A 15256-nucleotide genomic window follows, 5' to 3' on the forward strand; every position below is an offset into this window, starting at 1 on the left:
ATAAACTGCTTCTCCTGTTTTACCATTTTCCTCTTTTGATGCATCTGTAGATATTTGTGTCATATTTTCATACATTATTTCTAAATACTGATGAATAATTTGACACAAACCTCCACAGGACTGGTTTATTTTTTTGGTTTTTAAATTTACTTTTGTTATTTCATATATAGTTACAGGTTTATAACTTTTTACCTCCACTTTATCCTTTCTTAGCTTTACTATTGGAGCAACGACTGAATGTTTCCAGTTCACTTTGTTCCCATATTTTATTATATAAAACTTTTAAACTATTCCTTTAGCAGCAGCTGATAACTGTTCAATCATCTTCTAGCATCTTTACCTGGAGATGTTTTCTGAACGTTTTCTTTATCTAAAACTCCTCCATTTATCTCTTCCCTATTTAAAATCTCTCTATTATCTTCAATCATTTTCAGTCTATATGATAATTCTTCATTTAATACATTTTGAGAACTAAGCACTTTGACAAAGCAAACATTTCTGCTTTCTCCTGGTTTGTTGCAGCTTCACACTGATTATCTTTAATTATAGGTAAAGAAAAATTGCTTCTAATTCCTCCCATCTTTCTAATCATTCCCCAGATCTTTTCTGAGGAATAATTTATTACAATTTATTACTTCCACAATAAATGCAACAAATTTCTTTTTCTCCACCATCATTATATTTCCTGATTTTCTGCATTTGCTCTGTTGTTTGAGACACAGAAATGTTTTTATCATTAACATTAAATTACCGTTTTAACTGCAAAGGTAACTTTTTCCTTTACTCGTATATTTTGTACCTGCTGCTTTTATGAGCTTCACATCCTTTAAATGCAGAACTTTGTTCCCCACCAAACTGTAACTTGGTTCCTTCAGAACATTTTTCATCCTCTTGCTCCTGTTTCTGCATTTCTTTTACAATAATCTCTATTCATCCTACAATTATCTGAGTCATTCATTCTTCATATTCATCCATCACACTTCCTTGTTTAAAGTAACCTGATTAACTCCAATAAGCACCAAACGGTTCTGAACAGAGAAATAAAATCAAACATCTAAACTGGAGATTCAGAAATAAACAAAAAGAAATAAATGTCAGAATGAAACTGAAACTTGTTTCTGTTTCACTTTGTGTTTTAAAAATAACAAGAATAAAATAAATAAACATTCAGTATGAAGATTGAATATTCAGAAAAACATGGATTAATATGAAAGTTATTCCTAATATTGACCTGCAGCCACGATTTAAAGGTTTTAATGCCTTGATGAAACATTTCATATTTTATTATTATCATGTTTCTGTGGAAACGATAACAGCAACAAAATCAACTCTGCTGAAAATATGAACATTTATCAGATACTGAGAAAGTTTGACTTTTGTTTCTGATCCAAAACCATAAAATTCAGTTTCAGTTTGAATCATGTGGGAATTTTAATCCTCTCAGCGTTTCAGATAAATCCTGAGTCACAGTTTCTGTCAGAGGCTGAATTATCGATCAATAACTGATAATTCATAATCTGTTCATTCAACATGAAACTTTTTATATATCTGACTAAAGAAAGTTTCAGGGTGAAAAGTTTCTAAAACGATCTCTCCTGTCAGACAAACATTTTAAAATTCTTCACAGAAATAAAAGTTTCTAATAAAATTTGAAGTTTTATTTAATATTTAATTTCTATTAAATAAATAAATAGACAAATGGAGCCGTTTAAATTATTGGGATCAAATATTTTCCCTCTAATGTAACTTTAAGGGAAACAACAACTATAGCAACAGCAACTGCAGCAGCAACTGCAACAACAACTGCAGCAGCAACTGCAGCAGCAACTGCAGCAGCAGCAACGAGGGAGTTGCTTCTTCCTGTTTCCTTCCCACTGTCGCCATCAGCAGCTGCAGGCCGGGCGCCGCTGTCCATCATGGCCGCCGGCGTCTCCACTGCAGAGAACAGAAACCAGCGGCTGGATCAGAACCGCTCAGAGGGAACCAGAACCAGAACCGGACCCGGACTCACCAGTGTCTGTGACGGTCAGGTTGATGGAGCGGCGGACCTCGGGGCCTGGCCCCGCCCCCTGCAGGTGACACTCGTAGGTCCCGGCGTCCAGGAAGCTGGCGTTCCTCAGGATGAGCGAGGCGTCTCCGCCCATCATGGCGGCGTCCCGCAGCATGACTCTGCCGTGGAAGAGGCTGTGCTGGTAGCGCTCAAAGCTACGCTTGTTCCTGTAGAAGTAAACGTAGCCGCCGGCGATCAGGTCCGGCCGGCTCCACTTCAGGACGGAGATGTTAGCCACGCCGCCACGGCACACCAACATGACGTCCTGCAGCACGCTCACTTCCTGTTGGGAGATGCTCACTTCCTGTTGGCCTGGACGCACAAACATCAGAACGGTTTAGAGTTTAGGGACAGGATGCCGACTGGAAACCACGAGAAAACCTTCTGGCTTTATGTCAAATCCTAAGTTGTTGGAGCCGCCATATTGGAGCCGCCATGTTGGAGCCGCCATATTGGAGCGGCCATGTCGGAGCCGCCATGTTGGAGCTTTCTGCACCATTTCATCTCTGGAACCGGATGTTCTGGTTCTGGATCGGTTCTGACCAAACACAGAATCCACTGATGAAGAAATGATGCGTTCATGTAAATCAGAGGAAGCATCATGAGGGACGAAGGAAACGGAAATTCACTCGTTCATTTAACTAAACTTTGTTTATTATGTTGAAGGTTTTCTGTTTCATTCGGCTGGTGGAGGACGGGTCAGATGAGGTCAGAGGTCAGATGAGGTCAGAGGTCAGATGAGGTCAGAGGTCAGATGCTTGAGATGTTCAGCTGTTTGTGGCTCTGAAGATTCTTTTAGCGTCTCAGAAATCCAGAATCTTCAGCCAGAAAAAATCGAGTACATTTCTACCAAAAAACAAAACTCAGAAAATTTGAGATTGTTAGAAATTTTCTGAAGGAAAAAAAACCTGGAAGTTTCTGAGTCGAATTTTGAAACTAAAAATTTCCAAAATGCAAAAAGTCTCAACTTTTGTCATCTGAAAGTTTCCAAGTTTTTCTAGAAAATTTCTGAGATGAATCTAAAAGTTTCTGAATTGTTTGGTGTAAATTTCCTTCTTTTTAGTCTCTAATGTCCCTGAACGCCTCATGAGGATCATGGATCCTCTGGTTCTGGTTCTGGTTCTGGTTCTGGTTCCACCAGGATCACAGTGACACTGAAACTGTTATTTTCTCTATTTTCTATGATGCAACAATAATTTTCTTTGACTTTGTGAACTTTTGCTTGTCTTTCTTTTTGAATCTTTTCCGTTTTATTTCCTGGTTAGTTTAGGTCAGGGGTCGGCAACCGCATGCGGCTCTTTAGCGCCGCCCTAGTGGCTCTCTGGAGCTTTTTCAAAGAAATGTTTGAAATTTGAGAAAGATGGAAAAGTGGGAAATATATATTTTTGTTTTAATATGGCTTCTGTAGGAGGACAAACATGACACAATCATTCTTAACGTTTTCCAATTCTATAAAAATGTGTAGAATAAATATTACATTTCAACATTTCTGTCAACAAAGATTTGTGTCATAGCTTGTGACACGTTTCTTTCAGCTGGGCGGGGTGAGGAAGGTGGTAAACAAACCGACAGGAGTGTGTGTGTGTGTGTGTGTGTTGGAGAGCAAAGGGGAAAATAGCCGAGGAGAAATTCTACAATTCTTGGACCGAATCATTTGCATTCATTGCCAAAGCAGAAGGTTTACCTGAATGTTGCTCTGCAGCGAGAAGTTGTCAAATAACAAAAAGAGCAAAACGAGTACCGTACTTTCCGGACTATAGAGCGCACCTTACTATAAGCCTCACCTACAATTTCTTTTTTAAATAACTGGAAACATACATACATAAATCTCACCGGGTTATAAGCCACATGGTTCAAAGTGTGGGGACAAAGTAGTCTGAAAAATCTGGTAATATGGAAAAACATTTTCAGGGAAGGTTTGCTACATTAGCTGCTGCGTCAAGATTAAAGTTTCATCTTACAATGTTAGGATGTTGAGAATCTGTCAGTGATGTCCATAAACAGAAATCACATTAAACACTAAGAACACAATCCTGCCATAGGTACATATATTTAGTAACAAAGTTGTTGTTTTATAAACTGATTAATGATTTTTGTCAGTATTTAAAATGACATTTAGCGATATTATTGTGTTTGTTGCTCAGGATGGCTGCGTGTCAAAGAGAAGAAGATGCTGCTATATTTTATCATTCCACTGACCTGCTTGGTATTTGCACAGAAATCAAAGTTAAACTTTATTAACTTAATTTTATACTTTACCTTTTCAAAAGGCTGCTGTTTAATTTTATAACTGCAGGTTGTGTTTTACTGCGTTTGTTGCCCAGATAAGAGGCACGTTGATCACGTTCATATTTAACGGTGATTATTTATAAAGAGATCGTCGTTATGGAAACTGAAGATTTTCAAGGTTCCAAAAGGAAAAATATCTTATCCTGCCGATCTTCATAATAAAAATGACATCAAAAGTCTGATTTATTTATTTCATTTCTTTAATTTTATCAATGCAACGAAACATAAAACATTAATATTGTAACTGAAGGTAAATTTAAAGCTCCATCGTACAACAGAGTCACGTGTCATTCCTTGCTGGACGCACAGCAGGGAAAATAAACATTTAATCACGAATACTAATTATGTATACACTTAGTCATGTTGATATTAGGCTAATATAGCTAATATAAACACTTAAAGCTTGTTTTGCCTTCATTATAAACTTTATATAAGGCTTTTATTTTTTTGTGGCTCCAGACAGATTCGTTTTTTGTTCTTTTGGTCCAAAATTTCTCTTTCAACATGTTGAGTTGCCGGTTTAGTGGTTTAGTGACTCAGAGGCTCCGTTTCCAGTCTTCACCTCCAAACGGATCCCTGGGATCCAGTCCTGGTTTTCCAGGGATCTGAGCCTTAAATGTGACTTCCTGTTAGTGATTATTTGGAGAAACCGGACCAATCAAAGTCCAGACTGACCTGGTGGGAGTTAGTGCAGCCTGGCAGCGAGACAGAACCACATTCATACAACACACACACACACACACACACACACACACACACACACACACACACACACTGTCATAAGGTGCGGTGTAGAGGTGGTGAGGCAGACGCTGTAGACCCAGGTAAAGTGAGAAATGATGGTTTTAATGATGAATATCCAGAATAACAGTCCAATAATGTCCAGAATGCCGGGCAGCACGGCCGAGTGGAAACCAGGGCTCGACGCCAGTAGCAACCGGTTACACAAACGGACACGACGACGGACTGGATACACAGACGACAGACTAACAGCCAAATGAGACGAGGATCCGACAAACACACAGAGACACAGGAGACACTAAATACACGGGAGGTGATCAGGGAACGAGACACAGCTGGGAACTAATCGAGGGGAGACAGGACAACATGGAGACACAGAAAACTCTAAATAACACACATGCAGCCCCCCCTCACACACACACACACACACACACACTCCTTCCCTTCTCACATTAAGGTTTAGCTGGTTTTGTAATTTTATGATGTTAATGAAAGATGAAGACGAGGCTGGAAATCGACTCACCTGTTGCCAGGTAAATGAGGGAAGCAGCCAGAAACCAGCAGCTGGTCTCCATGGTAACAGGAGCAGGTCTGCAGTCCAGACTGACCGGTGAGGAAAGTGGATCAGCTTTAAATAACTGAATCACTTTCACTTTTAGTTTCAGGAAGGAGGATCAAAGTGTTTCCTGTAAGTCTCTTCATTTACTGTAACTGTTTTTTATTTTTACTCTGATTTATTTTTATTTACAGTATTTATTCTAAATATTTATTGCTGTGACATCAGAAACACTGATTGATCACTGAGTTTAATTTATTCACACATTTAAAACATTAAAATGTTAAAATGAGTCTCAGCTGAATTTAATTTGACTCTTCAGAAAATTTAAAACTGAACCTTTAGCTCTGCTTGGGCCTGTTGCAATAATCAATAATCAATAAATCAGATGAAAAATCAAAAATGATTCATCAATTTTCTCTTTGCACTAAAAATCTGGATGATAAAAGATAAAAGTTTCCAGTTTGGTGTTTTGGTTCCAACCGGCTCTGCTGAACTCGAACTAAACGTCTGCAACTCCAGCAGAGGTCAGAGGTCGTTCGGGTCAGAGGTCATCCGGGTCAGATCAGAGGTCATCTGGGTTAGAGGTCATCTGGGTCAGAGGTCATCTGGGTCAGAGGTCATCTGGGTGAGATCAGAGGTCATCCGGGTCAGAGGTCATCCAGGTTAGATCAGAGGTCATCCGGGTCAGAGGTCGTCCAGGTCTTTTGCTGCTCTGAAGTGTTTCTGCAGCAGTGAGATGAAACGTTGGCGTGGAAACCAGAGGAAGTTCTGCTCTGGTGACCTTTCACCTCTCTGGGTTTCTGAGGAACCTTCTGGTAAATCTCTGCAGGCGAAGGTTTCCTCAGGGTCAAAATGTTTTTCCTCAGATTAAGAGCAGCTTCACTGATATGGAGGTTCTGATGGTTCTGGACGGACCGGTCCAAAGTACAAACATCAGAACCTTTGTGTTGGTCCAACATTTTAAATTTGAAACTAAAACTCCAACAGAGAGAAAATAATATCAGGTGGATAAACCTTCATGAGAAACCAGAACCGGGCCGACAGGTTCTGGTCCGGATCAGAACTCCAACATGGAGGCCAATTGGATCCAGTGATGGAGAATATTTCATTAAAGCAGCAGAACCTTTGGGTTCTGGTTCCATTTCAAAGCTTCCTGATCAGAACCAGAATGGGATTCTGATTCGGCCCGGTTCTGATTAGGCCCGGTTCTGGTTTGGCCCAGTTCTGGTTAAACCCATCTCTCTCTGGCGGTCAGTGAAGAACCTTCAGAACTTTTCTTACTTCCTGGTTCTGCTGAACAGAACCTCCAGCTTCCTCCTTCTTCTGTCTATCTTTTGGACCTTCCAGAACCAACTTGTGAGATTCTTTAGAACCTTACAGAATTATAGAACAACTCAGGAGAGCAAACTGTTGTTATTATTATTTTTTTTATTATAATATTATTATTATTGTTATTATTATTATCATTGTTGTTGTTATTATTATTTTTTATTATAATATTATTATTATTGTTATTATTATTATTATTATTGTTATTGTTGTTATTAAGCCAACCTGCTAACATATTAGCATTTCCAGCGCCGCCTGTTGCCGTTAGCGACCGCCTGATGTATTTTTAAAGGATCCTGAATGTCATTTTTTTCCGTTTTCTCAAACATTATGATTCAGTTTTAGTTTTATCATTATATGACTAATGATGTGACTCAAGGTTATTATCTGCTGCCATGGCAACAGATAACTGAGCTGTAATCATAACTCTGTTCTCATTTTGAACATTTCATTTTTTATCTTTCATGCCAAATCTTTTCCTTCACAAACGAATGTTTGTAAACGTTCCTGATATTGATATTGATTTCCTGTCGGAACTAAAATCTGATTGAATTCCTCAAACTGATCAATAATAAAATGATCAATCATTTGTTTCTTTGCAATTATGAAACTATTTTTTCTGAAACCTCAGATTGATTTTTGGTCGTTTTTTCCTAATTCATTTATTTTGTATTATTTTATTTCCTTTCCCTGTCAAATATATTTATTATCATAAATCTAATTATAATTTTGCTTAAATGTGTCTTTTGATGCATATTTTTATCCTCTGACTCTTAATGATGTAAAAGATGTTCAACGTTTTAATTCAGTAAAGATTAAAATGTGTTTTAAAGATAAAAAGTTAAAGTGAAAATCTTTTTCATTTTGTACAGAAACGTTTCAGAGACAGAAGCTCATTAAAGTTATTTCTGCTTTTTTCCATCAACCTGCTTTTACTCAAACAATTAAAAGTCTTAAAACAGGAAGTGACAGGAAGTGACATAACTTCCTGTTCCTATTTATAGATCCTGCAGGCAGGAAGCTCCAGGTCCTGAACTCACAGTTTCTAACTGTTTGTCTTCTGTTGACCTCTTGACCTTCACAGTCAGTCCAGAACTGGACCCTGGGTTCTCCAGTGATAGTGTGTTTGTTTCAGCTGAGGGTTCTGGTTCTGGTTCTGATCGGGTCGTTCCTGAGCGCCGGGCCGCTGCCCTGATCACAGCCTGCTGTGAAAACTCGCCTCCGTTTCCAGTCAGAGGGTCTGAGGACAGGAAGTGGTTTCAGTCTGCAGCCAGCAGAGCTGTGAGGTTTACAGCTCTGCTGCTTTCAGCAGGAATTTAAATCTTTCTGTTGTTTTTGGATTTATTGATCGTATTTATTGATCGTATTTATTGATCGTATTTATTGATCGTATTTATTGATTGGCTGGTTGATGGAAACCTGGAGCAGCTGCTGTTTACCAGGAGACAGGAAGTGGTTTTTCCTTCCATCATAAGAAAATCTTTATTCATCAGAAGAAACCATGGAGGTTCTGTCTCTGCTGCGGCTGCTCAGTGAGTACGACCCGGTCTCTGAAAGGTTCTGGTCCGATTTATGAGGTTCAGCTTCAACCGGCTTTAGACTTTAACATCAGAGACGCGAAAGTCAGAAACAGATTACGGAAATTTATGTTTTATGTTTCTGAGGCTGTTTCCCTCCTGATGGTCCGGTCGACCCGGTTCTACTGGAACCAGAACATCTGCTTCACCTCCATCTGCTGTGGTTCTGAGTCAAACCAACCTGTTCCCCTCCTGGCCTGTGGGGGCGCTGCACCAAGAACCACTGAAGGAAACGACGCAGCTGGAGGAAGAGCAGACGAAGTTCTGGTTCCAATAGAACTGAATCTACTGGACTTTCAGTTTTAATTCATGTTTAAAACTATTGTTCTGATCTCCAGTGATGACCTCATCAATGACCTCATCACTGACCTCATCAATGACCTCATCACTGAGCCACAGAACCAACAAAGGTGGGTAAAGATTTCCTCTTCATCTTAACTCCCTGTTGGCATCAGAAACTCGTGAAGTTTCTGCTGAGTCGAGTCCAGAAGAGAAAGTTTTTCAGTGTCTGAACTGATTGTTCCTGTTTTCCCTCCAGTTCCTCTGACTGTGAGTCCCAGCAGATCTCAGTTCTTTGAAGGAGAATCAGTGACTCTGATCTGTGAGGATGAAAACAGATCTGATGGATGGACTGTGAGGAGAAACACAACCTTAGAGACCAGGACTGAATGTGAGGACTGGGGGGAACCAGCTGGTTCTTCCTGTGAGGTCAGTCACATCACACCATTTGATACTGGTCTGTACTGGTGTGAGTCCATGTCTGGATCCTCCAGCAGCAGCAGCAGCATCCAGCTCTCTGTCTCTGGTAAGATCAGACTGTGGAGTTAGTGTTGCTGAAGCTGTGTGGAAATGGATGAAATGCTGTAGTTTGTCTCTGTGTTGAGGTGGATCAGTGATCCTGCAGAGTCCTGTCCTCCCTGTGATGGAGGGAGATGACGTCACTCTGAGCTGCAGAGCAAAGAATCCAACCCACAACCTCCCAGCTGCTTTCTATAAAGATGGCTCCTTCATTGGTGATGGACCATCAGGTCACATGACCCTCCTCCATGTTTCCAGCTCTGATGAAGGCCTCTATAAATGTAACATCAGCCGTCATGGAGAGTCTCCATCCAGCAGGATCTCTATCAAAGGTCAGAGGTCATCTGAAGCCTGGCCTTCCACAGGGTCGTGACCTCAACCCAAATTTCTTCTTTTGAGCTTCTTTAACAGTTGTTGTGTGATTTCTTCCACCAGTCTAGAAGCGTGTGGAGGCTGGTTCCAGTCCCTCCCTGCCTCCCAGTGAAGTGTCCTTGAGCAAGGCACTGAACCCAAGTTACTCAAATATTTGGCTAATGACTGTGGGAACAATAATTAATGTGATTTAAAGGGGACATTTTGTGCAATATCCACTTTTTAGACCTAAACTACATTCTATCGTCTTCTTGGCAGAGCAGTTGGTCTTCGTCTCTTCTGGTCCTCAGATGATTCGGTATCTTTGGGTTTGGATCTTATTGTCAGTCCTGACTTTTCTCTGTTCCCTGTTATGTTTTTATGTTCCCATCACATCACAGTATTTGCTGTGGAACCGATAAAGTCTTGGACTTCTGGTTAACCAGTTTGGAGAATCGGCCATTTTTATTTTGTAGTTTAAGTTGAAGGTGCTGAGTGGATCGGTCTAAACGCTGGGTTGCTCAGCAGCATCAGGAAGGAGTCACTGAAAGACTTCGTCTGATTGGCTCAGTTCCTTCTGTCTCCACGGTTACCACGACACAGCAAAGCGCTAAGCTGCTAAAGACGCTAATATGACAACAACTTTTATTTTAGACATGACTTCATTGTTGTTTGCTAGCAGTAGCATGGTGCTAATGTTAGTACTGTGTGCTAGCGGTTAGCTCCTTGAGGACAGAGCCGTGCTGTGAATAGTTTTATTCCAGAAACAGTTTGTTGTTGTTCTCAGTGGTGTTCTTGGCGTTAGTGTTAGCTAACAGGCTAACTCTGCAGAGGTCGTGTTTTCTGGCTCCATCATGTGAGGCTGACTGGACCTGTTATCAAACTACAAAGATGGCCGAAGAGGTGGAACGCTGTGGGAGGTGGAGGGGGCGGGGCCTCATTTAAAGAGACAGTAGAAAAGAGCTGCTGTCAGACGGAGCTCAGAACGGGTCAAAAAGATCCTGAAGAATCAGCAGGAAGTCAGACCAGAGCATGACACTTCCACTTCCTGTAGAGCACAGCTGGATGGTTTACAGGAGAACAGGAAGGACTTAGCATGGTGTTAGCATGGTGTGTTAGCATGGCTGAGCGGGTCGGTTCGGTCCAGATCAGTCTGACTATAAATCATAACCGTAAGGATAACGATTATAACGATGAGCTGTTTCCTGTCAGTTTCAGGTTCAGCGCCCCCTGCTGGCCGGCTTCCTCTGCTCCTCCTGTCTGTTCTGGTTCCAGCCGGTTCTGTTCTGGTGTTACTGGTTGTACTGGGGAGACGATGCGTTCAGGGGAAGCTCCGAGGTCAGACACTCTGTGCTTTTAACATTTACTGTATTATTGTCCTCACTGTGAGCTTCAGTCAGAGGTAAAGCTGCTGTTTCTCCTGCAGCTACAGAGAAAGATTTCATCACCTACAGCGAGGTCCGGATCGCCACGGAGCCACTGGACCGTCTCAGAACAGGTCCGGCCGGGTCCAAACCAAGAGCCAGACTGATTCTGGTTCTGTTCTGGTTCTGACCAGTCTGTGTGGTTCTGTTCAGGTTCTGGTCCAGACACCATCTACACCGAGGTGAGGAGGACCGGTTCTGGTCGGGTCGGACCCAGAGGAACCATCAGCTGCTGATCTGCACCGAATTGAACCTGGAGACAATCCTGAAGCTGTTTGACTCATTTGTGACATCACTTCCTGTCACTCATCTGTGACAGGAAGTGTCAATGGGAGCCCATTGATTCAGAATGTAGCAGAGGTTCTGTTGGACCTCCAGCAGATTTCACAGCTTTAACACTTGAAGCAAGAAAAGTATCAGTTTTATCTTTTTAAAAAGTTTATTATATTTTTAAAGTTATTCCAGTTCCTTCGTTTTTATTTAAGGTGATTTGGAAATGATGGTTCAGCCTGATCCTCAGAATGTAGAGAATCGGGCTGGTTCTGATGGTTCAGCCTGGTTCTGATGGTTCAGCTCGGTTCTGTTTGTTGTTTTCGTTTGTATTAAAGATGGCGGATCAGGCTGCTGCACGCAGGAACGAGAGGGGAGGGGGGGTAAAAGGGGGCTTGAGGCTTTTATTTTTTCCAAAAATTTCTTTTCCATTTTTTAATTAATTTCTAATCTGTATGTCAGAAGGCCTGTTTGTTCCCCTCAGCAATAATATTTCTCTAAATATAATAATGTAGTAAAATAAACTAGTCTGGCTGCCCTCAGGCTAATAATGACTCTCAGAGCCTCCATGTTGTTCAGACTCCATGGTGAGGAGGAGGAGGATCTGTTCCTCTATCTATCTAATTATGGGCAAGAATATTTTCATTAACTGGTTTGTGAATAAAAACGTAGGTCTGATGTTGACGTTAGAAAAACTGTTTCTATTTATATTTTTATAATCGTCCTGCAATAGTGGGACAAAACCCGCCTCACCACTAAACTCAGAAATGCTGCAGAGAAACTTCTGACTTTAACTTCATCATTCTGCTAAAAGCCCGGTTCACTACAGTTCTTTATAGGAAAGATTGAAGCTCTTAGAGGCTTGAATAAGCTGGTAGACTTAGATTCCCTTGGAATGCCACAATGCCCAGCAACTCTAGAGCACTTTCAGCCAGTTTCCATGGATGAACTGAAGTTGGTTATAAACCATCTGCGGCCTTCAAATTATCCACTGGACTGTCTTCCTACTCGTCTGATAAAAGACATTTTTCTGATTTTTGGCAGCTACATTCTTAAGGTGATAAATACCTCATTGCAGTCAGGTTGTGTACCATCTACTCTCAAACATGCTGTGGTCAAACCTCTTCTTAAAAAATCCAATCTAGACCCCAGTGACCTAGCAAACTTCAGGCCCATTTCTAAATTGCCTTTCTTATCTAAAATTCTTGAGAAATTAGTTTTTATTCAGCTTGAAATGTTTTTAAAAGACAATAATATAACTGAGAAGTTCCAGTCTGGGTTTAAAGTTGCTCATAGCACTGAATCTGCCTTGCTCCGAGTGTATAATGATCTCCTCTTAACAGTTGATTCAGGCAACATTGCAGTTTTATTACTTCTAGATTTGAGCTCTGCATTTGATACTGTAGATCATCAAATTCTCTTACATAGATTAAAACACTGTGTTGGCCTGCGAGGCTCAGTATTCCAATGGTTCAAGTCTTATTTAGAAAACAGAACCTTTTCTGTTCATCTTGACCAATCCTGTTCTGGGGCCAGACCATTAAAGTATGGTGTTCCCCAAGGGTCAATTTTAGGGCCCATTTTGTTTATCTTGTATTTACTGCCTCTTGGTAAAATTTTCCAAAAATTTAATATTTCCTTTCATTGTTTTGCAGATGATATCCAGATTTATTTGCCCCTTAAATTGCAAAATGGTACAACTGATTCTCTTCAGCTGTTGCTAAACTGTTTAGCTGAAGTTAAATTATGGATGGAAAAAAACTTTCTTCACCTCAATGAAAGCAAAACTCAAGTTCTATTATTTGGTCAGAAACTTCAGACTACAAATCCAGATCAGATTCTTGGTTCTTTAGCTCGCTCTTATCAGACCTCTGCTAGGAATCTTGGTTTCACTTTTGACAGCTCTCTAAAGCTACATAAACAAGTTAGTTCTGTCGTTAAATCGAGTTTTTACCACCTTCGGCTTTTAGCAAAAGTTAAATCTTATTTCGGTTTTAAGGACTTTGAAAGACTTATCCATGCCTTCATAACAACTCGACTGGATTACTGCAACTCTTTATATACAGGGATGGAAAAATCACAGATTCAGCGACTTCAAATGATCCATAACGCAGCAGCACGGCTTCTCACAGGAACCAGGAAGCATGACCACATAAGGCCAACTCTGGCATCTTTACACTGGCTCCCTGTTTTTTATCGAATAGATTTTAAGATTCTTTTGTTAACTTTTAAAGTTTTAAATGGGTTAGCCCCCCCTTATCTTCGGGACCTTTTAAATTTCCAGTCTGTGTCCAGAACGCTACGATCAAATAATCAGTTATTACTTACAGTTCCTCGAACTCGACTTAAGAGGAAAGGAGATCGAGCTTTTTCTGTTGCTGCTCCTGTTTTATGGAATAACTTACCTTTCCAGATTAGATCTGCCCACAGCCTGGACCATTTTAAATCGCTTCTTAAAACTCATTTTTATTCTTTGGCATTTAAATGATGTGTGTTCTGTTTTGTCATTGTGTTGTTGTTTTTGTGTTGTTGTTTTTGTGCAGCACTTTGGTGCAGTCTTGTCTGCTGTAAGGTGCTATATAAATAAATTTGACATTGACATTGACATTGACAGGCAGTCTGGGTCGGAACCACCGACAGATAGAAAGAATATCTGTCTTTATATCAGACATCCTGATATAAGACACTGAGACTGTCACCGCGAGTCGCAACGCAGCTCAAAGCCCCGGTACCACCCGGTACCACCTGGTACCACCCGGTACCACCCGGTACCACCTGCTCTCTGTTCTCTGCTTCTCCTTACCGTTTCTGCCAGGCGGGTTAAAGCCGCTGGAGGTTCTGGGCTGTAAACAGAAGTTACTGCAGAACCTCAAGTGTTAAAGGAAGATTCGGCCCAATTAGAGTTCATGAAATAAACATCAGAGAAAATATTGTAGCAATAATCAGAACCGCAGCAAAAAGCCAAACATGCCACAATGAAAGGAACCAAAATGTCTCCAAAGCATCGGGGGACTGACAGGGGCCACCGGGGGATTCCAGGTGGATTCCAGGTAGATTCCAGGTAGACTCCAGGTAGATTCCAGGTATATTCCAGGTAGATTCCAGTCCAAAACGTCCAACAGCAAACAAAGGACAGAGCTGCAGATTAGCTTCTTCTTCTTCTTGGTGTTTATTAAAGGCCAACAGTGACTTGGTGTGATACCGCTCCATTTAAGAATACACGTTCCTTGTGATATTATATTGTAGAATAATGTTCTTTTCTCTGTTCCTGATCAGAAAATCACAATTTCCTGTTATCTGTTTGTTGCCATGTCCTCCACCTCTAACCGTGTCCATCTTCCTCTGAGTTTCATTTCATAAACTTTTTTTTTTTATTGGAAAACATTTATTTGTACATGAAACACGAAGTTGGGAAGTAATTAGTTACATTTACTCAGTTACATTTACTTGAGTAACTTTTTGGAAAATAATATCTTCAGATCATCTGCTGTATGTTCGCAGCCCATCAGCAGCGACTCAGCCGTCCGCTGGAGTTCAGCCCACAACACAGAAAACGTCTGGAGACATTTCTGTGTTTTTTAGGCCTCATAGTTGTTTGGGCCCAGTGGATCCGTTCAGTTTCTCCACCACTCTGAAGATGTGACTTCACCTAAAAAATCTGAATCAGTCCTTTCAGAGGACCAGTCTGTGACATGGGCCTGGTGCAGATCCACCACAAAATACTGCTGGGTTCCAAAACCAAGGCTGTTTTCCTCCTGATGGTCCGGTCGACCCGGTTCTACTGGAACCAGAACATCTGCTCCACCTCCAGCTGCTGTGGTTCTGAGTCAAACCAACCTGTTCCCCTCCTGGCCTGTGGGGGCGCTGC

The 15256-nt window shown here is 41.0% G+C and overlaps 2 protein-coding genes across 2 annotated transcripts; one reads left to right on the plus strand and one right to left on the minus strand.

Annotated features, from left to right (window-relative positions):
* Positions 1 to 1406: 1406 nt before the first annotated feature.
* LOC116732639 (uncharacterized) lies at positions 1407 to 5767 on the minus strand. Its single transcript, XM_032582985.1, has 3 exons — positions 5604 to 5767; positions 2012 to 2362; positions 1407 to 1935 (listed from the first exon to the last, which is right to left on the minus strand). Exons 1-3 carry the CDS (start codon positions 5653 to 5655, stop codon positions 1709 to 1711), a joined length of 630 nt encoding a protein of 209 aa, XP_032438876.1. The 5' UTR covers positions 5656 to 5767; the 3' UTR covers positions 1407 to 1708.
* A 2687-nt stretch (positions 5768 to 8454) lies between these two features.
* On the plus strand, positions 8455 to 9731 carry LOC116732637 (protein turtle-like). Its single transcript, XM_032582983.1, has 4 exons — positions 8455 to 8500; positions 8884 to 8955; positions 9084 to 9350; positions 9430 to 9731. Exons 1-4 carry the CDS (start codon positions 8470 to 8472, stop codon positions 9714 to 9716), a joined length of 657 nt encoding a protein of 218 aa, XP_032438874.1. The 5' UTR covers positions 8455 to 8469; the 3' UTR covers positions 9717 to 9731.
* Positions 9732 to 15256: the final 5525 nt, after the last annotated feature.

The sequence above is a fragment of the Xiphophorus hellerii genome, chromosome 14 (genome assembly GCF_003331165.1).
Source record: "Xiphophorus hellerii strain 12219 chromosome 14, Xiphophorus_hellerii-4.1, whole genome shotgun sequence".
NCBI classification, from domain to species: Eukaryota; Metazoa; Chordata; class Actinopteri; order Cyprinodontiformes; family Poeciliidae; genus Xiphophorus; species Xiphophorus hellerii.

Excerpts from the sequence above, each read along its gene's own strand:
- LOC116732639 (XM_032582985.1), bottom strand. The coding sequence starts at position 5,655 with ATGGAGACCAGCTGCTGGTTTCTGGCTGCTTCCCTCATTTACCTGGCA. Across the intron at positions 2,363-5,603 it reads CCTCATTTACCTGGCAACAG|GCCAACAGGAAGTGAGCATC; the intron begins GTGAGTCGATTT and ends TTGTGCGTCCAG. Across the intron at positions 1,936-2,011 it reads CCTGACCGTCACAGACACTG|TGGAGACGCCGGCGGCCATG; the intron begins GTGAGTCCGGGT and ends TGTTCTCTGCAG.
- LOC116732637 (XM_032582983.1), top strand. The coding sequence starts at position 8,470 with ATGGAGGTTCTGTCTCTGCTGCGGCTGCTCA. Across the intron at positions 8,501-8,883 it reads GTCTCTGCTGCGGCTGCTCA|TGATGACCTCATCAATGACC; the intron begins GTGAGTACGACC and ends TCTGATCTCCAG. Across the intron at positions 8,956-9,083 it reads GAGCCACAGAACCAACAAAG|TTCCTCTGACTGTGAGTCCC; the intron begins GTGGGTAAAGAT and ends TTTTCCCTCCAG.